Source organism: Quercus suber, unplaced genomic scaffold (genome assembly GCF_002906115.3).
Source record: "Quercus suber isolate HL8 unplaced genomic scaffold, Cork oak 2.0 scaffold_790, whole genome shotgun sequence".
NCBI classification, from domain to species: Eukaryota; Viridiplantae; Streptophyta; class Magnoliopsida; order Fagales; family Fagaceae; genus Quercus; species Quercus suber.
The window spans coordinates 75,267-100,579 of NW_027070226.1; the positions used below are offsets into that span (position 1 = coordinate 75,267).

At 34.7% G+C, this 25,313-nt stretch overlaps 3 protein-coding genes across 6 annotated transcripts; 2 read left to right on the plus strand and 1 right to left on the minus strand.

Annotated features, from left to right (window-relative positions):
- Nucleotides 1-247: 247 nt before the first annotated feature.
- LOC111990918 (alpha-1,4 glucan phosphorylase L-2 isozyme, chloroplastic/amyloplastic) lies at nucleotides 248-10,454 on the minus strand. Of its 3 annotated transcripts, none has more exons than XM_065767287.1 (15): nucleotides 9,690-10,313; nucleotides 8,083-8,312; nucleotides 7,876-7,977; nucleotides 7,239-7,415; nucleotides 6,774-7,049; nucleotides 5,739-6,010; nucleotides 5,270-5,387; nucleotides 4,726-5,109; nucleotides 4,149-4,301; nucleotides 3,432-3,560; nucleotides 2,932-3,168; nucleotides 2,079-2,155; nucleotides 1,582-1,768; nucleotides 1,036-1,236; nucleotides 248-460 (listed from the first exon to the last, which is right to left on the minus strand). In XM_065767287.1, the coding sequence occupies exons 1-15, from the start codon at nucleotides 9,907-9,909 to the stop codon at nucleotides 344-346; spliced, it is 2,880 nt and encodes a 959-aa protein (XP_065623359.1). In that variant the 5' UTR covers nucleotides 9,910-10,313; the 3' UTR covers nucleotides 248-343. The 3 variants fall into 3 exon arrangements, with proteins under 3 accessions (XP_065623359.1, XP_023878449.2, XP_065623360.1); XM_024022681.2 differs by having other exon boundaries at nucleotides 8,083-8,321; nucleotides 9,690-10,311; XM_065767288.1 differs by lacking the exons at nucleotides 248-460; nucleotides 1,036-1,236 and adding an exon at nucleotides 2,817-2,851 and having other exon boundaries at nucleotides 1,616-1,768; nucleotides 8,083-8,321; nucleotides 9,690-10,454.
- Nucleotides 10,455-11,407: 953 nt separating this feature from the next.
- Nucleotides 11,408-16,250, plus strand: LOC111990923 (putative SNAP25 homologous protein SNAP30). 2 transcript variants are annotated; one of them, XM_065767296.1, is made up of 6 exons: nucleotides 11,408-11,723; nucleotides 12,497-13,089; nucleotides 14,853-14,946; nucleotides 15,067-15,197; nucleotides 15,270-15,367; nucleotides 15,583-15,891. In XM_065767296.1, exons 2-6 carry the CDS (start codon nucleotides 12,589-12,591, stop codon nucleotides 15,668-15,670), a joined length of 912 nt encoding a protein of 303 aa, XP_065623368.1. In that variant the 5' UTR covers nucleotides 11,408-11,723; nucleotides 12,497-12,588; the 3' UTR covers nucleotides 15,671-15,891. The 2 variants fall into 2 exon arrangements, with proteins under 2 accessions (XP_065623368.1, XP_023878456.1); XM_024022688.2 differs by having other exon boundaries at nucleotides 11,411-11,723; nucleotides 15,858-16,250.
- Nucleotides 16,251-17,941: 1,691 nt separating this feature from the next.
- Nucleotides 17,942-20,318, plus strand: LOC111990909 (early nodulin-like protein 20). Its single transcript, XM_024022675.2, has 2 exons — nucleotides 17,942-18,154; nucleotides 19,879-20,318. Exons 1-2 carry the CDS (start codon nucleotides 17,977-17,979, stop codon nucleotides 20,205-20,207), a joined length of 507 nt encoding a protein of 168 aa, XP_023878443.2. The 5' UTR covers nucleotides 17,942-17,976; the 3' UTR covers nucleotides 20,208-20,318.
- Nucleotides 20,319-25,313: the final 4,995 nt, after the last annotated feature.

Consider the following 25,313-nt stretch of genomic DNA (forward strand, 5'->3'; position numbering starts at 1 on the left):
ACAACTCCATGATTTGGCTTTTTATTAATCCATTTATAAATAATATTTTAGTAAACTTTCTTATACATCACAAGGATTAAGATCTAGTAGATATGCATAAACCCTTTTACTTTTCCAATAAGTCTAGAAACCAAACAATTTTTTAATTTTTAGGGAACATCATGATTCCAAGTTCCTAGCTGATTTAGCAACAAAATGGACGCTGGCCTGGCACCCCCCCAAAAAAAAAACTGTATTCGTGGGTGACTTACAATAATACTTAATTTCACCATTGAAAAAGAAGAAAAGAGATGCAGAATTTATGTGTAAAACTTTTGTTTCACATGGATTACAATTTACCATTTTATGGCAATACAACAGGTTTGATGCCCCATATGTCTCTCGCATATTCATGAATTGTTCGGTCACTGCTAAACTTGAATGAACCAGCTGTGTTCAAGATTGACATCTTTGTCCATCTCTGTCTCAATAAGACAACCATTAGGTAAAGCTAAGGATAGAACTATGGCATTAGTAATGCACTCATAATTAATACCATACACATAAGCATTTATGTGAGGCTTAAATCTAAACTTAGTTACCAATTTTTTTTGTAGAAGGTGTATGCAATTACAAGTATATGCATGTAAGGGGGCCATGTAGTATGCATAAATTGTGTTAGCAACATAGCAAGAACCTTTATGCAAGGAAACTTGCGTATGATTATGCCACTCCTGGAATATAAGGTCTAGAAATTGCTATTCAGCTCCTAGTTATCAGTTGGTACATCAGGTACATGAATTATTCAGGTTCAGGAAGGAAATTTGAGCCCAGAGTTGTAGAAAAACCTCACACAAACTTGACTACCTAAGCTGACTGGGATCTTTAAGACCTATATCAATTCCTGATTGTCTATAAGCCTGATAGCCTACATAACTTTCAATCTATATGTATCTGAGCATGTAGATTACAGGTTCAAGACAAAACTACATGATAAGCAAACAAGGGCGTGTGTGCATGCCTGTTGGCGTGTATGAGGTAGCAAACATTACTCACTTTTTGGTCACGATATGCCTCATCAACCTTCTCTTGGCACTCTATGTAACTAGGGAAGTCCTTGCCCACAAGGAAATAATCAGCACGGCCATAACCTTCATTTCCCTCTAGCGATCCCATAAGTTCTTCATAGTTGTAGGGACCAAAAACGCCGCTTCTGACAAAAGCTTTGACTTCTTCAAAGCGAGGATCCGGAACAAACTGTGTATAAGATCAAATAAATTGGAATGGAAAAATGCTAAACATACTACCAATTTTACTAAAAAAATCTTACAAACATGACAATAAATGTGATTGGTAACATATCAAAAACATACGTACCAAAATATATATATATATATATCAAAAACATAATATTAAAAACTTGTTAATTTTAATTTTTTGTTTTATGTCTAAAAGTTGACACATAAGTTTGTAAGGCACATATAAGTTTGTAATGTTTATAATGTGTGATGCTTTCCTTCATTATGTATTTGAATAGACATGCCACAACATTAGAAGTCTAATCCAGGCTTATCAGAAGTCTCTACTGGTTTGTAAGCTTACCTTTCCCTCAGACCTTTCTTTTCTTAGTCCAGCAATTTCATGAGCTTGTGCACCAAAGAGGAAGAAATTATCCTCTCCAACCTCTTGCCTTATTTCAACATTTGCCCCATCTAAGGTTCCAATTTGGATACAGCCATTCATTGCAAACTTCATATTGCTGGTTCCACTGGCCTCCATTCCAGCAGTGCTAACCAAATTGAGATTGAGAGAGAGAGAGAGCAAGGACCAGTCAGCAACAAAGATTAAAGTTAAAAATGCATTTTACAACACAACATACTGCAGGATTTGGCATCAGGCCATAAACACTCATTTCAAATACTTCTAATTCATTTCATGTCAAATTCACCTACCACATTAAAAGCATATATATTTGGCTAACTTTGAAGTTCTAACACTTCAGTTGCATTCATTTTGTCCACTTTTTTCCATATTTTTCTTCGTTGAGGGATAAGTGGAAGAACTCCAAGAAATAAAATTCACAAATCCTACCAAAGTACCTGATATGCTGGGACAATTCACTGCCAGGAATAAGCACTTCTGCAACACTGACATTATAATCAGGAACAAAGACGACCTGAAAAAAAAAAAATATATATATATATATATATGTATAAAAGATCATGTTTATAGATGATTATCAACTTCCAGCTAGCAATTAAGTTGTATTATCATTTTATTATTTTGTCTAAGAAAAAGAAGTCAAGATGATAATATTGACCCAACAAATAGCTACTTTCTGGCGGCCCCTATCTAATTTAGAAAACAAGTCAAGATGCTATGCTATGTCAAAATGCTTCAGTTCCAAAGTAGAGAACCCAGAATAAGAAGATAAAGGTACAATCAGCTGATCAGATTACTCCTTTACATGTAAACTAGATAGCATAAAAATAATTCAGGAGACGAATATTGGACCGAAGAAACAGTATAACATTGAGGTTTAGGTTCATGAAAATTTATGGTAGCACAGTGCTTTACAGAAAATAACTAGTACTACTTTTCTTGTTTCCTTTTTTCATTTTCATTTCAATACTTTTTCTCCAATCAATATTGTTTTACTCAGTTATTTCCCAGATAATGTCAAAAGATTCATTTATTTGTTGTACTGTCAGAGTTCAGGATTTTGAACAGAAAATAAATGATAAACTAAAAAAGTTTTAGCCTAGTCAAATAAATTTAATGTTGCTCAGTAGAGGTAGTTCACACATAAAAAAGGAATATCAAACTAATATTGTTACCTTATTCTCTTAAGTTCTTCATATTGCTGATAATGCTGTAATGATTCCATTCAGATATTTAAAATATGAGTAAAGTGCATGAAGTATCTTGGATAATCAATCAGTGAAGCCATACCTTCAAAAGATCACCTATCTCTGGATCATGATTTACTGTAGCTCCTACATCTGTGATAAATTTCACAATTCTCTTGGCTTGGACATATGTAGCAAATGCCTTTCCTCCAAATATACATACCCGAGGAACAAACTTTATTTTTCTTTCCTCAAGACTCATTTCTTTCATTTTTTTATAGCGATAAACGATTCCCATGATGTTCAATAACTGCCTCTTGTATTCATGGATACGCTTCACCTGAAAATACACGGTTAGATCTACTCTTTTCTAGGCTAAAATACAGCAGAAGAATCTGTAGATGCCACCATGATTATTTCATATTATAGTATGAGTTGTATGAACAAAACTAAGCTTAAGGCTATTTCCCAACTCAAAGGTAATCTCCAAAATTTTGATAATTCCTTATTTCTCAGTTTCTTTACTTGGCATGATGTCATATTCAGTTGAAACAGAAAAAGGCCTAAAAGAACAAAGAAAAGAGTTCAGAATCAGGGAATAACCTGTACATCAAACATTGCATTAGGGTCAACAAAATAGCCAGTTTTTTCTTTGAGGAAGGAGGCAACCTTGATCTTGTTTCTTCTTTTTGCTTCCTTCCATTCAGATTGGAGTTCTTCATTATCAGCAAACTGCAGATAACTGACACAAAACCTGTTAAAATATGACATGCACACGGCTGATATAAAAGTCATAGATAGCGAGGAAATCACCACAGAAAACATGTGCATAAAATATAGTGAGAGTGACCCTCAAACTCAACAATAACCAGATAACTTTTGGCTGTTTTGAAGCTTTTTATGGTAATTATATGACTATCATTGGCTAATGCATGTGGTTAAACTTGAATGCATCATACCATTCCATTCAACAACCTTTCTTACTTACTACACTCAAACTATTTATTCTAGACACTCAGGTAATGACCTATAGCTCAGCTAGCACTTCCTCCTCCCATAATAATGGGGATGGAGGGTAAGGTCATGAGTTCATGTCCCGTTGGGTGCATGTGTAACTTACCAATAAAAAGGAATTTGAGATTAAGGTGATATCAGACATGAATCATAGTGTTCATGATGTGAACTACAAGCATTAAATACACATTGGAAAAAGAAAATACATTCTGTTTTAGGAAGTTTCAGGTTTGATATAATGAAATGAACAACTATAACTGACCAATCTAAACATTTGATGGACTATAGGACCGGATATGAGATTACCTTTCGAAGTGTCACCAATTTCTCAGTGTCTACAACCCAATCTTCAGTTCCAATCCACTTGGTTATAATTTTACTTAGATCTGGATTGCAAAAATGAATCCATCTTCTTGGTGTCACCCCATTTGTTTTATTTTGAAATTTCTCAGGCCATAACTACCAAAAAAAGGTAATGCATTATCAGAGAAAGAAAGTTACTATCTATTGGAATGTTCATGCATGAGTGATGTGGTTAGTTAAGTAGTGAAGTCCCACATAGGATAAAAATGACAAGAGTGAGTACTGTTTTTTTTATACATCAATAGCAAGGAGTGCGGGGATTTGAACCTTGGATGTTTCGTTGGAAACATTAGGAGGTGCTAACCAGTTGAGCTACAAGGCTCTTGGAACAAAAGTGAGTTGTTAATATAATATAATTGGGTCTAAACACATTAACTTAAGCTTTTGGATTAAGTAGTGTCCCTTTATGTTATAATTGAGTCTCCCCAAGGTGTTATATCCCATTACATTAAATTTAGAATGGTCCTACAACAATAACAGTGATGAAAGGAAAATATACTTAGATCATTGACATAGTTACCTTATAGAATTCATTAAAAACTTCACTTTTGACTATTTCACTATGAATCTCAGCAACCCCATTCACTGCATACCCACCTGCAACACATAGATTAGCCATGTGGACCACCTTTGGCAGTTTTGGAGCTTCATCAACTGTCACCTCTTTTTTGTTCTCAGTATCCAGTCCTACAGATTCATCTTCTTCTGCAGTGAGCTTATTTTCTTCAACAGAAGATTCAATTTCCTCAGCAGGATCAACAGCAGAATTTTCTTCTGATTTAAAAAGCAATTCTGCAACGGAGTCAGGCAACTCCACATTATCCAAAATTCTCATTTGTTTCAATTTTTGTTTCAACATGTCAAGATCCTCCGTGCCGTACTCAGCAATTATGGTATGAACCAGCTGGTTAACCCGTTGAATATATAACGTTAGAGTGAAAACTAAAAAGGACTATTTCAGAGAGGAAAATTGTGCATGTATGCATGGATCCAATGCTAAGGACAGAGCATGATTACTAATTAAAGTTTGAAGCTGAACATCGCCATAGTATCACTATTTTTACCTCCTCATCAATCCTTCTTATGATCTCAACATGTCGAGGAAGCAATTCCTGCATAAGCTCTAGACTCCATTTCTCTAGTGCCTCAGGCAAAACTGTGTGGTTTGTGTATGCAACAGTTCTAGCAAAAAGGTCACAGAACCATGAAAAGAAATATCAGGTACTGCAACTTAGAGGTAATATAAGTTACCTAATAGCAAGGAAACTACCTTCTGTTGAGCATCAAAGTGATGCATATAAATGTTTCATTATGATAGAGCTGTGACATTGTGTGGACCATGTTAGATGTGTTATGTGTGTGTGTGTTTAGTTAACAAATGCATGTACTGTATGCATACATATGCATGCCAGAACGCCCAGCACCACACATGAACACAATGGCTCATGGAATCCAAAAGAAACCAAAGAAGTGTAACATACAACTGTGTGATTAATCACCACAAACATGTTTAAATATTGCTAAAGGAATTACCTTCGAGTAATATCCCAGGCTTCCTTCCAGCTCAAACCCTTTACATCCATTAATATTCTTATGAACTCCGGGATGCAGAGCGTTGGGTGAGTATCATTCATCTGCACTGCTACCTTTTCAGGAAAATTCTCCCATTTCACAGGCTCTCCTGATCTCCTTTCAAAATGTGCAATAATATCTTGGAGAGAAGCAGAGCAAAGAGTATATTGTTGCTTCAATCGAAGAGTCTTTCCCTCCAACGATTCATCCCCAGGATACAATATGTAGCAGATCTGATCAAAATATAGCATCAAAATGACCATAATTAATTAGTGTTATAAAAAAACCACTTATGTCAGTTTTCAAAATGAAGGAACATAAGCAACAATAGTTTATGAAGAGTAGGAGCAGATGATTGCTTGTAGTCCTACTCACATCTCTATGTTAAAGTACAGTGGTGAAGAAATCAAGGATGAAAGATATAAATAGACAATTTCGCAGAGAGAGATGGGTGCCAGAAGTAAGAAGTTAGATATAATCAATAGTCTTTAGAAGAAGTCTGACAAAGAGGAATGGTGAGAGAGAAAGGTAGGTGTTGGATGTGGTGGCTTAAGGCAGGGACAGTGAAGCAATGGAATGTGTTATATTGGAGATATGCAATGGCTAGGGGATTGCTATTATCTCCTGGAGGAAAGAAAATTAAGTTTGTCTTCTTGGTGCTATATTTATGTATGCTTGGGTCTCTTAAGGGCTTAATTTTCAGTTTATTTCTTGTGTGTTTAAATGTAACTCTTTCGTTAGATATGATTAAAATCTATGCATCTGCCAAGAAAAATGTTTCAAGTGTGTTTTGAACAGCAGCACAGATGTTGGAGAAGGTGCAGAAAAATTCTGTGCATTTTCTACTTCCTATGGTCTGCACCTTGGTTTTGTTGTTGGGTGAATCAGCAGCATACAGAATTTATAAAAATTGTCTTAGAAAGTTCTTAAAAAAATGCAAATGTGTTTATAAGAAAAGGAATCATCAAAATTGAAAGAATTATCATGAACTCTAACCTTTTCAGCATTCTTCATAGCTGCATATGCTTTGGCATGATCTCCAGCATTAAAAGCTCTTAAATCAAATTCTTCTGGTGCAAGTTTTGTGGACCACAGTCGAAGGTTTATGGTGGTTTTAGTTTTGTATCCTGGTATGGGGACATCATAGGCAAGAGCCACTACATTTTCCCCTCCAACCCATTGTTTACTTCCATCCGCCCCTGAAGTAACTTCACCATAGAATTTCACAGGATAGAAAACATCATTTCTTACAATTTCCCAAGGATTGCCCATCTGCTAGGATATGCTTTAATCAATCAACAGGTAAACAAAGTAACCATATAACCTCAAACATTTCATCACCCTCAAGTAGATATGGAAAGCAAAGCTTCTACTGAAGTATTAAGTATTCTAAACCATGATAAATAACTCACATAAAAAAGGTTGTTACTTAAACTTATACTGAACACAAATACATCATACCTCAAGCCAACTTTCAGCAACTTCCTCCTGCCCGTCTTTGGTAATGTGCTGTTTGAATAAGCCATACTTGTATCTAAGTCCATATCCCCATGCAGGGTAATTTAATGTTGCCAGTGAGTCCAGAAAGCAGGAAGCAAGCCTCCCTAATCCTCCATTCCCAAGTGCAGCATCTGGTTCCTGTCAATAATCAACTGACAGAATTTGGGCACTCAAAAAGCAGCTAGTCCATGATAGATTAATTTAGCCAAAGGAATGCACATTTTAGATATGTTTGTGTGTTTGAAAACCACCACTTTCAAATTTCTATTAGAAGGTCAATTTTGGAGGTTTCTAAGTTGCATATCTAGTCAATTGTTTTAGGTAATATTTGAGGTTCAATTAGCTCAGAAAAACTTTTTATTATGACAGTAAGTCAGTAATTTCATCTCCGGTTGAAATTGGACAAATTGTAACCTCTGAAGCTTCTAATGGATCAACTGAAACTATATATAGTAAACTTTGTTTTTCCCTTTTCCAAAATTACCATCATGCTAGTATCAAACAACCAAATGGCATGAAACTACGATGAATTTTCAGATACTCAATTAGAAGCAGTCCACAAGAGGAGTTTAATTAAAGGAGTATTGAACTATCTTACCTGCCTAGCAACATCCTCTAGATCATGCCCTAGCTTTCTCAAAGCCTCTGCATAAGCCCCTGAAAGCTCTAAATTTCCAATTGCATTTAGCAATGCCCTACCCTTAAACAATTGAAAAAATAATATTTTTTAAAAATCCACTAACCTGTACTATGCAAACAAGAATTTAATTTCAATGGCTGGTAGAAACAGAAAGCTGGGACAAACCTGTAGATACTCCATAGACAGATAATATGCCTGCTTTACATTCATCTTTTCATAGTAATCATAAGTAACATTCCAATTTATGATAAGGGTATCACGAACACTTTCTGCAGTTGCAAAGTATGCCTTAGGGAGCTCAAACTGCCCTGTAGAAAATGATGGAGTGAACTCTGCGTGGTATTTAATACTTGACGCTATAGATGCTGAATCTGGAATAAAGGTGTCTAGATCACCTGCAATGCCTAAAGCAAAATACAAAGTGTGTTAAAATTTAGGAGTGCATCAATAAACAAGCATGTGTTTGGGAAGCAATGAAAAATTAAAATTATTTCACTATTCAACTTATTTTTGCTACTATTCATGGACCCCACTACACTTTTTGGTACTATTCATAGGCTTCACTGTACTATTTCAGCTAACTTTCACCTTTATCTACAGTACTTTCAGCAATAAATTTTTAGTTTTAGCAAAAGAAGCAGTATCAAAACAGACCCAAGTGAGTGCATTAGACATGCTTGTCCAAAACAAAAAGGAACAGATAAAAAGTTATGCACACATATGTCCTCAGCCAACTCATAAAAATCACAATGCAGTATGACTCAAACAAGAACTTGGGGATAGCCAGTGTTGTCAAATAAAAGAATTACACAATAATTCCAATCAAGCAGACTACAAGATTTCAATAACTAGTTAAAGGAAGCCTTGCCACACGTGCATGCAATAGATATGACTAGATTCAGCTTATCACTGCTTGTAATTTGACCTGATAGGAGAATAGCAAGACTTCAAGTGAAATGAAAGCACGTGAGCACTATATCTAAGATGGTTGCTAAGGCACCAAAAACACTATATCTAAGATAATTATCCAATCAGTAGGCATCCCATGTTGGGGATTTTTTATCCTCTATTGTAGGAGAAACCTTGCCACTAGTTTCAATTTCTTCTGATTACAAAGGATAGAGCCTAGGTTATAAAGTAAGATAATTTGATCATATTCAACCATACCATTATACCTCCCAATGTCTCACAATACAAAAGTTTTAAGTATACATTAAAAAATAAACACCAATATGTGAATGAACTCCGAAATTGGAACTCCAACTATGGCACAAAACATGAAAAATTTGAAACTTTATCCTAAACTCCTTTGAAATGGGAAAAACTTAGGTATAGCTTCTTGGGTTCTATACCTTAGGTTCTTCAATTAAATTCAATCAAGTTGCTTAATTAAACAATGGGGCATATCTGAATGAACTCCATATTCCCACTACTGCTAAACACAAAGCCAAAAATGGAACTCCAACGATAACGCTAAACATGAAAAAGTAAAAAAATTTAGCCTAGACTCATTTGAAAATAGGCAAAACTTAGCAATAGCTTCTTGGGTACTGTACAGTGGATTTTCCAATTAATTAATCAATGCATATCTTTTTGTAAAGACAATTAAACTCAACCATCTGGATTATTGGTCAATACAATCACATGATTGAATTTAATTAAAAACCCATGATACAGCACCTAATTCATGTAAAAAAAGTTGTACCCTTTAAATATATACATATAAGGAATTCAAAAGACACTGTTAGCTAATAGATATTCAAGAAAAGAACCTCCTTCTTGTTTAACAGAGTCCTTTAGCTTCTGCTTTTGATTGCTGGCGACATTCTTGACAGAAAATTTTCTTCTTGAATAACTGGAACGTGGGGTTCTGATCAAGAACATCTCCGGATTATGGGTTATGCGGTCGAACCCCATGAAGCCTAAGATAAATTTGGAATGTGAAATGGACATTGAATGAGCACCAGTTGCTGAGAACGGTAGAGTTGCCATTGTTCTCTCTCAGAGCAAAAGTGATGAGTAATGAGAGAATGAGTGAAAGAAAGATAATGAGCTCTTATCTACCTACTCTCTCACTATTTCATGGCTTCATCAACTCTTCAACTTCATGGAATCATGTTAAACACACGAGCAAAATGTTTGGTTGAGTTATTTTACCTGTCTGTGTGGGACTAGAGTTCTCGTTGAACCTTGTGATTGAAATGGACAAATAGCGGGTAGATATTTTTCTCTAATATGGACAAGTTTATTGTCACCCAGATGCCATTTGTTTTCACCCTCCACATTCCATGTTGGTGACTTTCTAGGAGTGAAATCAAGGTGATTCATGGACCACAAATCCACCATGATCTTGCTTGAATAAGACGTCTTTTTTGTGAAAAAAAAAAAAAAAAAAAGAGAGAGAAAAAGAGAGGGTTCACGTGCCCACATTCTATAATATACTATTACTTGGGCTTTTTGGTATGTCTATTAGTACCGCCATGGCACAATACAACATGCCATGATTTTTGCATATTAGGGAGTGAATAAGAAGTATCTAATATGTATAAAGTTCTGACGAAAACAAGCAATAAATATATAATTATATGCTACTTCTTTTCTTTTTTAATAAAAACTTCTTTTCTTTTAATACAAACAAGCAATATAGTTTATTTTGTCTAGATTCACTGCGATTTTAAAAATGTTGGAATTGGGGATTAGGAACAAACATATTCAGACGACAATAAGTAAAAATATTCACACAAGATAATAATATTTAACATGTTTTAGCTATTTCCAAACCTATATCCAAGAGCATCACTAACAAGAAATCCAATTTCAAAGATATGGATTACAATCACCTCAAACCAAACTAACAAATTAAAATTGAAGCTAAGAGCCGAACTCACATTAGAATCGAAGCTAAGAGAAAGTTTGCACCTCGACCAAGGTAGGCAATATGATGCAGCATTTTACGGTTGGTTTTTGTCAGTTAAGGACCTTTATAGGTGTGGTTGTGCAATCAAATAGGATTTTTTTGCTGTCTTACTAAGAAATTATACCACTCTCATTACGGACTACATTATTTGTTTACTATTGTACTAAAAAACTCCAACTTATATAAAATTACTAAGTCAATTTATAATAATAAAAATTTTAAACAAAAATTGACTTCCTTTTCAAATTGATTTAACAATTTTAAACAAATAGGAGTATTTTAATAAAATAGTGAGCAAATAATGTGATCTACCATGGGTATAGTATAATTTTTTCTCTTTTTTTTTTTTTAAATATTTTTTTTAAGGGTAAAGAAAGAGTAAAAACACACACATCTAGGCCCAAAGCTGGTCTGCTCAGCCCATATTCAACTGCACATCATGAACACATGTAAGCCCAATGACCTAAACGGGTCCGCGATTAACGTTCCATGCATCTGGGTCCCCACATTTCCACTATTATTGTATTTTTGCAAGAAACAAACTTCCAAGTTACAACAAAAAAAACAAATCCAGAATTTAAAAAAGGCAAGGGACCCCGGATTCCCAAATCCCCAACGGTCTAAAATTGTTAAAAAGCACTCAAAAGCTGGAGATTGAGCCGTACAGTTCTCTGCTTTTTCGCAGCGCCTCCCATCTGTTTGTTTTTTTTCCTCAGAGACAGAGGCAGACCAAAACACACACAAATTGAGGGAGAGAAGAGTTTTCAAAGAGGACCCCTTTACTCTCCCATAATAACAAAACCCATATCAGACAACATATTCGGTTCGTGTGTGAAACTTTTTTTCCTGACGAGACGCCAAGATCAACATTTTTTTTTTTCATCTCTGGGTACAAAATATTAATACCCATCTGGGTCTTTTTCTTTTCCTCCTTTACTATGTTTCTGTTCTTGCTTTCTTTGGTTGTGGAGAAAAGTTTGTTATTTATTTATTTTTTTTGACTCAAACAAAACCCAGAAATTTTATAAAACTTTGGAAAGCAAAGTTACCATCTTTGTATTGTTTAGTCTTTGCATTGGCATACATACACATACAGATCTGTCATTTTTAATTTTCCTTTCTTTTTCATTTTTGGGTCTTAGGTTTCATTTCTAAATTTGTGTATTTTCTTATCTATCAATGGCTGTTCATTGATTTCTCTGTGGGTTTTAATTTGATTAAAATAAAACATTGGTATAACATTTAGTTTTTGATTCACAATGCTTTGTGTCTCCTCTATATGCTAGATTTATTTTCTGTGTAAAGATCAAATTCTGTACCTGTTCAGGTTTTAGCCCTCTTTTGTTTTTGTCATGAATTGAGTTCAAATTTGTGAAATTCTCTGTATTGTATTCATGGGATTTCTCTCTTTGTTATATTGATGTTACCTGTAAAAGGAAATTTGAGTAAACATTATGGATCTCTTTCTAGATCTCTCACCAAGTTGTTTGCCGTGAGAGATTTTTTTCCTTTATTTTCTTTTGATTATCACTTGCACCTACCATGGATAATAATATAAATGCCTACTAATATATATGCATTTTTAACAATTTTAGGTACCACAGTTGAATAATCACACAGATTCATACCATTCTTATTAAATGACATTGTTTGTGTTTGTAGGTGCAATCATTGAATCGTTGCATAGATTTCACTAAGACGTTGGACTAAACAATATTCGTGTTGATATATAGGAATCTTAGTATATTGTCAAAATGTTTGGGTTTATGAAATCACCTGTGAACAAGGTTTTTAGGCAGAAATCAGTGGAGCCTGGATTTCCGGCTTCTTCTAGTTCTAATCCTTTTGATTCAGATACTGAATCTGATGCCACTCATACTAAACCTGCAAAACGAACCTCTTCTGAACCTATGTTAATAACCCCAAATTTTAATACCAACCCTTTTGATGATGATGATGGGAGAAGAGGGGCTTCTTCATCATCATCCTCATATTCTGGATCTGCACCAGCAAAAGACAGATACAGAAATGATTTCCATAACTCAGGAGGATTACAGAACCAGAGTGTACAGGATCTGGAGAATTATGCCGTGTACAAAGCTGAAGAGACAACAAAGACAACTAACAATTGCCTGAAGCTTGCAGAGGAAATAAGGGAGGATGCTACTAAGACCCTTGATATGTTGCATCATCAGGGTGAGCAAATCACAAGAACCCACCTGATGGCTGTTGATACGGATAAGGATCTGAGTCGGGTAAGTTCGTCTATTTTCTTGCTTATGAGAAATGCTTAAGTAGGTGTACAGCCTAGGAAATGGTTTCTGATGTTATATACCGGAACTTTTCAATATCATGCCTCTCTTTGACTTTGTGATTCTCGAATAACTTGTCCATCTAGGTTGATTCTGCTTTCTTGAAGATGCTAGAAAGTTATAATGTGGGGCCCAGCACTCGTGATATCTTTGCACAATTTAGGCCTATCCAATATGAGTAGGGATGAACCACCTAGGAAAACATATTATTCAGAATGCATTGGTTTACACCAGAAACTCCTAGTGAATGTATGTGAATATTCCTAGATTATTGTAGAAGATGTGTCATGGATTTCATATCTTTGGAATCTCTTATGTTAGCCTGCAGGTTCCATGTAAAGAAGCCCAAGTATGAAGCTACTATGCATGTCAACATGTTTAACTGGAAAATCCTATGTAAATAGGAGTAGGGATGAACTGCTTAGGAGAAGAAATAACCAGAATGCAGTGATTTACACTGAAAATCCCTAGTGAATATATGTGAATATTTCTACTTTTCAAAAACAAAAAAAGAATATGTGTGAATATTTCTAGATTCTTGTAGAATATATGCATCATGGTTTTGGGATTCTGATATTTTGGAAAGTCAGCAGAATACAGATACTATGCAAAGAAACTCAAGTTTGAAGCTTGTATGCATATCAGAGTGGTGGTTTATAATCTTTCAGCTTCACTTAACAAATCGTAAAAAGCTCAACTAAAATTTATTAATAAAGATAATCTAATGGCATTTTGCTTTGGCATCTTCAATGTGGGGTCTGATGGGTTTGTACTTTATAGTTTATTAAGGGCTGATGTTAAACTTGTCAGAATCTGTCCTAGAAGATCTCCATCTACCAAGTTAGAACTAGTTTAATTCAACTTGAGTTTCACAAGGCAACTATATAGTGCAATTGGTAGGCTGTCAGACCAAATTGACCTCAATCCAACTGACCACAATGTTCAATGACTAAACTTATCATAATCTCTTCAATTTAAAATCCAGTATTTTTTTTCATTATAAAAGGGGTGGCAGTTTTGGGTCGAAGTATAAAAACCAAAGCAAATCTCATTAAACCTTGTTCATCAGCTTGCTTTTAAAGCCTTGCCACTCCCATTCTATCAAGTTAGGAACCAAAGATTGACACTAGCCAACCTGGTTAGGTAGAGATCAAGGGATGCAAAGAGCTCCTTTCCAGATGGAGTATCTTGAAACCCCGCCTTAATCTCACTGCCTATCCAACACGAGGATAAAGAATAGATGCTAGTAATGCTGGGGCATGACTGGTTGAACTGTTGGAGTCCCTGATGTGAATTCTGTATATTCTTCATATAAATGTGTGGCAGTTTTGGAAATGGTTGACCAGCCTAAATTCATTAGTCTAAAGCCACCTCATGGCCACCTTTAGATGCAATGTGACAATCATTGAAAGCCAAGCTTGTATTTTCCTATCTGATAATTAATGAATTCAGTATATTCTTCATATAAATGTGTGATAGTTTTGGAAATGGTTGACCAGCCTAAATTCATTAGTTCAAAGCCACCTCATTGCCACCTTTAGATGCAATGTGAAAATCATTGAAAGCCAAGCTTGTATTTTCCTATCTGATAATTAATGAATTATTACTTACTGCTTCCTAAAAGTGGACTGCTGTCTAATTATTTATCTTTCATTGTATTCTCTTCTTTCTTCAAGTGTTTTTTGATCATGCATTATTAATATCAGGGAGAGAAGCTTTTAAATAACCTTGGTGGCATGTTCTCTAAGACTTGGAAGCCAAAGAAGACCCGGGAGATTACAGGGCCTATAATTACAGCAGGTTTTAATCTAAAAAAATTGGCTTCCTTCAGTCAAGATTTCTTGTTATTCCTTTAATATATCAAAATACATGGAGCATGGTGATTGCAGTCATTTTATATTTATTGTGTTGGCTGAACAGATAATTCATCCAAAAGAAGTGTAAACCACTCAGAGCAGAGGGAAAAGTTGGGTTTAGCTCATGTACCCAAAGGACGGGCAGCTTCTCGAACAACTCCTCCTGAACCAACAAACGCCTTGCAGAAAGTTGAGGTTTGTGTTTGTGACTATCAATTAGGTGTATAACATTTGCTTTTGGATTTCCTAATGTGTTGCCAAAATCAGGTGGAGAAGGCAAAACAAGATGATGCCCTTTCGGATCTAAGTAATATCTTGGGTGATTTGAAGAGTATGGCTGCTGACATGGGAGGCGAGCTTGACAGGTCAGTTGTGTCCCTCCTACCATGAGCGAATTACACATTTCTTTATCTATATCTATAGTCATTACCATCTTGAAGCATCTGAAAGTAAAAAATGGAAAACTAGAATCTAGATCAGATTTTAATTAACTTTGCGTTTTTGCTTGACAACCTACTATCTTTTAGTTATGACATATTTTTCTGGTTTAAGGGAATCAGTAGGTGCTATTGTTTTGTAGGAAAACCTTTTATGCTTCACACTGCAGCCAGTCATGCATCCATGCTGCTGCAGTATTCCAAAGGCTTTTTATTACAAGCACCTTGTGAAATACTTTTGGCACCATTGGTTCCATTGTGGTTTTTCCTTTACACAGTCACATGACATACCAGATTCTTTGGCGGTGGAAAATTTTCTAGAGTATTATATCTGTTGTAATTTTTCTTGCCAATTACTTTGTCATTTTTATACAACTATTCTCTCTCATGAATGTTGAATGTAATTTGGTGATTTCAGGCAAAATAAATCTCTTAATCATCTTGATGATGACGTGGATGAGCTGAACCACCGAGTGAAAGGTGCCAACCAACGTACACGCCGTTTGCTTGGGAAGTGATGGTTTATAGTGGTTCAATCACCCAGCTTGTTCTTTCAACTTTTCTACTGTCATATTTTTGTTTTTCCCCCTTCTGGTTAATGTTGTCCTCATTGATATTTCTAGTTTTCTTCCCATTTGTATTCAAGCAATTATGAGGTTTTTTTTTTTTTTTTTTTTGCTTTTTTTTTTTTTTTTTGTTTTTGTTTTTGTTTTTTGTTTTTTTACCACAATGTTATTTTTCTTTGTCAATTCCTTTGAATCTTGGTGCCCCCAATGCCTAGAAGAATTAATACAATTTACATATGATGTCATGGCTATGTAGGACAAAATTGTTTATTTATGGGTATCCATACGCATATCAAATAATATACATTTAATTTTGAAAAATTAGACGATTTTATCTTCTCGTGTCCTAGATGCTGTATTTAGGCCTTTCAACATGAAAAATTCTCCATTTATAATTTGTATGGCAATTAAGTGCGTAAGAAAGTAGTTAATAGTGTCAGCCTAGGGATTTATTAGTAGCAGGACTTGGTTTTCTCATAAAAAATAACTTAGGTTCAAATCCCTCTTATTTGTTGTAAGCAAAAAAGACAAACTACATAACACAATCGGGGGAAATAGGTGATAATTGGCTCTATCAATGTAGCAATGACCATATTGATTGTATATTTATTCTTCCTTTTTTTAAGAGGTAAGAAGGTTTGAATGACTTACCAAGAAAAGAAAGATTGACATTTAAATATTTAGGATTCCAACTTAGAAGAAAAATAAAACGATTCCAGGACCACAACCATGTGTGGCAAACTATGTAATTGGTTACCTATCAATCTTACATGGACACTTTTTTATTATTATTATTTATATTTATATATATATATATATATAAATTTTTTCCAATCACAATTAGCTACATAAGATATATATATATATATATATATTATTTTATTTATTTTTTTTGAGAGAAAAGTTGGCTACATAAGATAGTTGTGAAAAAACTCATGAAGAAGGGGGAAATAGGTGACAATTGGCTCTATCCTGGTGTGGCAATGACCATATTGATTGAATATTTATTCTTCTTCCTCTTTTTAGGGGTAAGAAGCTTTGAATGACTTACCAAGAAAAGAAAGATTGACACATTAAAAATTTAGAATTCCAACTTAGAAGAAAAATAAAATGATTCCAGGATCACAACCTATATTCACGATTATCATGTGTGACAAACTATGTAATGATTACCTATCAATTTTACATGGACTTTTTTTTTTTTTTTTTTCCAATTGCAATTACATAAGATAGTTTTTTTTTTTTTTTTTTGAGAAAAATGTCAGAAGGTTAGTTGTGAAATTGTTTATGATATATTTTTGATTTTTAGAATTTATGCATATAAGTTTTTTATCCCATAAATAAATGAATAAAAAGTAGGGAGATTACATTTATTATCTTCCCACGATTTTGGGTTGATGTGAACCAAAAGTGCATGACGAAATCTATCATCATATGGCTCTTTTAGTTCAATCAGTACACGTGAATGGCGAGCAATGTACCATTAGCATTAGCTCCCAAGAGCAAAGAACATCTTACCCTGCTCTCCTAAGACGCGTCTTATACTAATATAGTAATTACCAATGTCAGATTTTCTTTCCAAAGATACCTCTTAATACGTTTATAGGAGACATAAAATAGGCCTCTATACAAGTTAGTGTATTATTGGAAAATTATTAGGAACTTTAAGATTACAAGTATCGTAAATTTTCAACATAAATTAATTAGTGGTACTCGCTATTATTATTTTAAGACCAAAAGTAATACTACATTGTTTGACTTTTGGAGTACTGAATAATTACTCTTGGTCGTAACCCTAATTGAAATTTTTGGAGTTATTAGGTAGCTATATTGTAGGAGACCTATAAAATAGGCCTTGATTCCATGTATGATATGGCTGTAATTGAGAATTTTTAGGTGACTAGAGAGAGTTCTTCAAATCTTATCATTTGTTTGTATAGACTATAGAGTACAAAGATAGAGAGGGTGGTGATGATGGAGGGTACAAGTTTGAGAAAATTGTTAGTGAGCATAGTAATAGTGATGATGATGGTGGAATTAACAAAAGCTGAATTGCATTACGTTGGAGGTAATAAGGCTGGTTGGACACCAAACACCAACTTCTCGGAGTGGACAAGTCATGAGAAATTTCTAGTTGGGGACTGGCTTTGTATGCTCTCTCTCTCTCTCTCTCTCTTAATGTCTATTAGTATGAACTGTTTGGGTGATGAAAAAGTGTTAGGAAAAAGTGGATATCATATTTTAATCGTTGGTTTGGCTTGTTCATTATTTCTTCTCTTTTTTTCTTCTGAGTTAATTATACCATTTTTTTTCTCCCTTGATGAAATCCATGTTCTTTTGACTGAAGGATTAATATTTCCACTAACTTTGATTTTTAATTTCAAGATATGATTTCGTTATTTTTACCAATTATAATGCCTGTACCTTATTTCTTGAAAATGTATTGAGGGGAAAGCATTCAATTTGATGGAGTTCCTCCTAGACTCTTTTGTTGCTTTCAAGTTGTTATGATTCATAGGTAGCTTAACTAGTATTTCTTTCTTTTATAATAATGAAATGGATGGTGAGGTCATAGGTTCAAGATCTATTATGATCTATTGGGTGTGTGTATAATTTACAATAATAACAATATCATCCAAGTCTTAATCTGAAAATTTTGAGGTCTGGTATAGATTCTTAACAATTAAACAGAGTCTATTACACTTACTTTTTTTCAATCATTCTATTTTATTCAAAGTTATACTTTTCGTTACTTTCTAAATTGACACATTATTTTTTGTCTTTTCTCTACCTTTATACTGGTGTATTAATCATTATTTCTTGAATATGACCAAACTATCTTACGAGGCTCTCGCTTATCTTTCCATCAATAGGGATCTGTCTTATCTTTAAGCGAATTTCCTTATTTATGTTACTTTCATTATAATGATTTTATAATTGTTTTTATGTGTATTATAGCTTTACAAACTACATCTAATGGCGTAACATAGTAAGAAGGAGAAGAATATATATATATATATATTTAAACAGAACGAGAACATGATAACAAAGGAATAGAAGAATATGATGATGATGGTTTTGTATGCATGTCTGATTTTAGACAGAAGGAGGGGCAATTCAAACAGACAACGCACAAATATATTTGAGGAGTTCTCTAACTCTTATTTCTTGCTTTCCCCAAGCTTTTCACTTTTCACTTATTTCTTTCTTTCAACAAGCTTTTCACTACTCACTTTTTATGGATCATAGCTATATATGGATTAACTATCACTTCCTCCTTTCACAATAATGAAATGGATGGTGGGTCATAGATTTAAAATTCATTTGATACATTTGTAATTACCAAAAAAATAAGGGGAAAAAAAACTTTTTATGATTAGTACATTGTTGAATCTCAAAATCCCACATTTTGTGCTTTAGATAAGATTGGAGGTTATTTGTGGTCCTAAGTATTGGAATGAGATTTTAATTTGGGAAGCTATTTAGTTTAGTTATAATGAGACTGATAAGATGCTTAAATTTCTCTGCCAAATACAGACATATCTGTATTTGTTTTTAATATCTGTTTTTTTTTTAATATACATTCAACTGTTAAAGCATATTATCCTTGAATAAGGGACTTGAATTCAAATTCCAGTAAAAAATATAAAATAAAATAAAATAAACAATCCGTGTTTTGACCAGATAGTAAAAAAACAATCATCATAGAACAGAAGTTATAGGTTCATTCATATTGTATGTATCAAAAAATGAAACAAATGCGTGAGTTAATACTAAGTCTCTGAATTTATAATCTGCATGGCACTGATATTGTCCTCATCTTTATTTTGCTTTTCTCTGTTCTTTTCTAAATTATCGTGTTGCCTTCTTCAGATTTTGGATTCAACAAGGTACTGTATACTGTATTTGAGGTGAATGAAACCAGCTATGAGAAGTGCATTGTGCAGGACTTCATAAAGAACATAACAAAGGGTGGACGTGATGTATTTGAGCTAACTGAGGCAAAGAAATATTACTTCATTTGCAAAGACTACTGCTTTGGGGGAATGAAAGTTGCCATCAATGTCCAAGATATCCCAGCTCCAGCACCTGCCCCAGATAAAAATGCTTCTCCATCAAATCACAGTATTCAAGTTACCCCAGTTATGGTGCTTGCCATTGCTATGATTTGGGCTTTCCTCTTAAGTATTATTAGCCAGTGAAAATACACCAGAAGAATTGGTTTGTATGATTACAAAAACAAAAGGATTTTCAGTAGGTATTTTTTTTAATTAAACCATGGAGTTGTGGATTGTATTAATTTGATAATTTCAGTCTAGGTGTTATCATTATAAGCTTTTGATCAAATGAAAGGTTTTGATTGCCTATGATGTCCAGTTATATTACTCTCTTATTATAAGAGTGAAAAGAATAGTCAACCAAACCAATTTAGAAGAAAGTTTCTACAATCCATTATGTGACTACTCAGAAGACTATTCACTTTTAACATGCAGATTCTTGGATTTTCTCCATTAAGGAATTTGTAGTTTGCTGATGTAGGTTATCCTAAAAATGAGGGGAATCAACCTTTTAACGCACAGTAGGTGATTGGTTCAATAATATCGTGAATTCAGGAGAGTTACCACAGTTCCTCAACTAGAGATGCTCCCCAGTTATCTCCAATATTAAAATAATAGGTCTTTTCTCCACATAAGAGTACTCACAGAAGTAAGCAAAAGAAATATGACAGGACCTCCAATGGCACAAAATGGTAAGATAAGATCGTATTCATCCATCAATAAAATAGTCCATGACAATTGCACATTTATTTGACAAAGCATATGAATTTAAACCATATGAAGCCCTTTATATAAAGTGTTGAATAGCATAAATTACATAAGGAAAATTGCATAATTGCAGTTACTTTAGAAATACAGATGAACCAGATTTTGGAAACTAAACAATGTGCTTCAATTCAATTTCAAGTTCAAATATCTTGTGTCTTCACAGGAGTCCATCTATTTTTTGAAGTAGCGTCTTTCCGGGAACGTGAAATGAAGCCAAGAACATAGCCTTCAAAAGCCACAAGCACTAATATGATCGCTCCCTCAACCAACAATGAAGATTTGGACTGAGCCGCCTTGCTCCCGGCACCAGCACTAGCCCCACTGCCACTGACAACTTGTCCAGATGCTAGAATCTCCACCATATCATGCACTTCTCCATCATGGTTCCCTACATAAGAAGCTGAAGCTTCTCCTTTGTAGCAACCAATCTAGTGTACCCAAACACACCCCTGCGGTACAAAGAGCGCTTTGGTTGTGGGAAGATTGGATCATCCGGGTGGTCAGGTCTAGGCTCCCAGGTGGATTGCGCATACTGTCCTCCCATCCCAATAACAATATGGACTGGAAATGCCTCCCAATCCTCCCAATCCAGGCCCAAGCTTCCACAAGTAAAGTTATTCATTGGACAAAACCTCTCATATCTATGGACATGACCCCACAAAGCAAGGGTGACCTTGTTTTCACAAACAAAGGTTCCAAGTGCTCAAGCATCTTCTCCCTCAATGGGGCTTCTCTAGTTTCATTGCTTGTTGTATACATCGGCCGGTGCCCTTGGACTACCACAAAAGGGGTTTTGTTTCTATTAACTGACTCCAAATCATACTTTAAAAAACTATATTGTTTGTTCCCTGGAAGGAAATTGGTCTCAGTTGACATGTATACAAGATGTACTGCCCCCATATCAAATGAGCAGTAAAGGTTCTAGTGTCCGGAGCTCGGGTTCCATTTGGCTCTAAAGAGTTTCCAGGCATTCTGAACCTAAAGCTGAAGGGTACACCGCATTCACCACCCCCATCCTTTCCATAAATTCCCACAGACCACTTAGGTCTCCAAGGATGTGAAGGCCAGTCATACTCATGATTACCAATGCACACATGGTATGCTACTTTGGATGCAACAGGTTCAATCTGAGTAAAAAAATGATCCCACGACCATGAATATCCTCTTGCATAGCTAATGTCTCCAATATGTGAGATAAACGCTGGCTTGTCACTCAAAGCCTCAATATCACGGAGTATCCACTTCATGGTCGCTATGCTCTCTTCTTCTGTACGGAGAAAGGAAGAGTATGGTGTTGCAGTTCCCATTTAACTGAACAGAAAAGCTATTGTTTCCTCAGAGTCCTCATTCCTTGACACAAAGCTGCGAGTTGATGTCCAACCTCCAGCATCACTTCCAACCTATCATAGAGAACAGCAACCAAGCCTTAGTCAAACATTTTGGGGTCAACTAATTTATAATGAAGTGACTCAAGTTTAAATAATCTTTAAACTTACTCTAGATGTCTTATTTCTTTGGGCTCGAGGCCAACAATGTACAAAATATATGACATTAAGCACAAGCACAGCCATTGTTATATTCAAACCATGCAATGTCGGGCAAAAATAGTTTCTCATATGAGTTCACTTTATCAAGTTTAATCATACAACTAATTAGACATTATATACGTATAAACAAATAATCAAGCCAGTAGTTTATAAAAACACTTTTTTGTAGCTATGGATCACCATGAAATCTATAGACACTCAAACTAAGACATTCATTGGATGCTTTTCTTAGACATGATCATGCAAATGAGATTCAATAATTACAAGGTCACATGGAAGAAAATTCTATAATAAAATCCAAACTATTGTGAAATATTATGAATAGAACGATAGTACAACTACAACAAAATTTACCACACAAGCCTTACAAACTTATGCGTCTAACTTTTCAACGCAAAACCAAAAGAGTGATTCTACGTGAGGGTTTGGATTGGGTGTCTGCATTCAGGCGTCCACGTTTTCCTTTTTTTTTTTTTTTTGGTCGCACGGGTTCAAATTTGACAAAGAAGCACTGTAGCGGTACTGTAGTTTCACAGTAGTGGTACTGTTCATCACTGTTCACGTACTGTTTACGAAATAAAAAATATTAAAAATGGGTCCCACAGTACTATTTACACATTTAAAAATTATTTTGCTACAGTATTTTCAGTTTTCAGTTTCAGCAACAATAAGTTCAATCCAAACGGACCCTACATCTACTACAAAATTTACCGCATAATATTAGAAACAATTACTCCTTTTTATATATGAAACAAAAAAGTAATTCATAAATGAGCAAAACTTTGGTACAAATTAGGTTTTCCAATTGAATTCAACCACATAGCTTTATTAACCCCTACAACAAAAGTAGTGTTATCTTTTCCAAAGACAATTAAATTCAACCATATTTGTTGGTCAATGAAACCAAATTGTTAGGTTAATGAGTGCCAAAGTGCATTGGTTAAAGTTGATTTTTTTTATTGCAATCGATCAGCGTTTCTAGGGAGTCACAACATTCTACTCAAATGACCATTTATTTATTAGCTTTTGCTACTTCAACCTATTAACAAAAGCCATTTATTCATTATGTTCTTGATTACTTGATGTGACATGGATCACATTCATTGTCATATTAGTTTGTAAGTCAATTTTTTTTCGTTTATAACAAAATTGATAGTAGCTTTTTGTCAAGCTATTGAGTCATAATCATTTTGATCAATCTAAATTCTAAAGTATCAAATTTGCAATTAACAATGTTCCAAAACTAATGACAAATTACAAATATCATTTACTAAACTAAAAACCCAATTAAACAAAAATTACCTGATAATAATACCTGACTCCTTTCTTCAAATTCTTCATAACCCCGTCATGAATCCAACTTGGGTCTCTCCACGCAACACTCAAATTCGCCGGCTCATTGCACATGTACTCCCTCTTTTAGGTCTCCACACTTGCCATCGCCACGCGGTCGAGCTTACCCTCTCTCAATCCAAACCTCACTCCCCTCTTCTTAGGATCCCCCATCAAGAACATCACTCTCATCTCATCCGCATTCTCTGTGAACCCCAGATGGATCTGCTCCAGCACTTGACTCGACCCGAACCCAACTTCCACCAACTTCGCCAACAAATGGGCTATGCCCGACAACGGATTGTGCTCCTGTTGTATATATAGGTATATACAAGGATATGTTATAATAATAATGTTTGAGTTTGGAGAATAAGGTTTCGTAAAGTGAAAATTCAAGTTCTGGAATTTTCTAAGTGAAAATTTGAAAATCTGAATTTTCTGGAATTTTCTGTAGAATTTTCTAGTGACTGTTTAGAAAGGTTGAAGAGGTTTCAATATTTGTTAGCCGTTTTATAAAAAAATAACTAACTCTCCTTATGTGCCTTTTCATGAATAGAGGCTTATGTTCAATTGAAAAATAACTAACTCTCCATACGTGCCTTTTCATGAAACATAACCCTATGGGTATAAATAGAGGCTTATGTCCACTTGAAAAATAATACAAGAAATATAAAAAATCCTGTGGTCATTCTCCAGAATTGCTATCTGTAGAACCCAACATCTTGGTTGTATCTTGGGGACAAATTTGCGATAATCCTTTAGCAACAAAAGTGTGGGAAGAAAATATTGTTTAAGGAAAACAATATAGTGCCTCCAAGTTATCTATTTTCTGTTTGTCTTTTGTGTTAACCTTGTTCTTCCATTATTACTTTGTATAATATCCCCCAACAATCTTAAACAATATTTGACTACAAGACAAGGAGTAAATGATGACACAACTTTGAAGATGTTGAACCATGGTTTGGTGAAATTGGATCGCTTTAATGGAACCAATTTTACACAGTAGAAAGAGCAATTGGCTTGGATTTGAAGAGTTCTTCAAATGATGAATCAATCATAAAGAATATTCAATGCAATAAGGCTTTGTTAGGATTGGATTGGGGAATTTATGGTGTAGCTGGATTCAAGGTAAGCTAGGCCTCCAGAAGAGAGAGAGAGAAAGAGAAAAGATAATAGAGAAAAGAAAAGGAAAAAAATTGCATTGAAAGAATACACTTGCTTGATTGTCCACTATACAACTCATTGGTCTCTTATACAACACTAAGACAACTATCAAAGACCCATTAGTCTCTAACTAACTCTAACTAACTTGCACAGTCACTAACCAACTCTAATGTACCTCAAATATAGACACTTAGGCACGAATACTCACTGCTGCATCACAGCTTGCACTGCATCATCATGGCCTACCTTGCCATTGAATTAAGGCTTGAGTCACAGTCCTATTCCTCAACTGATGGGACCTCTCCTGCAACACAATGATGAGAATGCAAAATGTCATATTTTTATCCCTTAATGTTTAGTCTTTTATATTTACTAGTTGCGGACCCGCGCGTTGCGCGTGATAATTATTTTTATGGTGGTTTTATTAATTTTTTTTTTT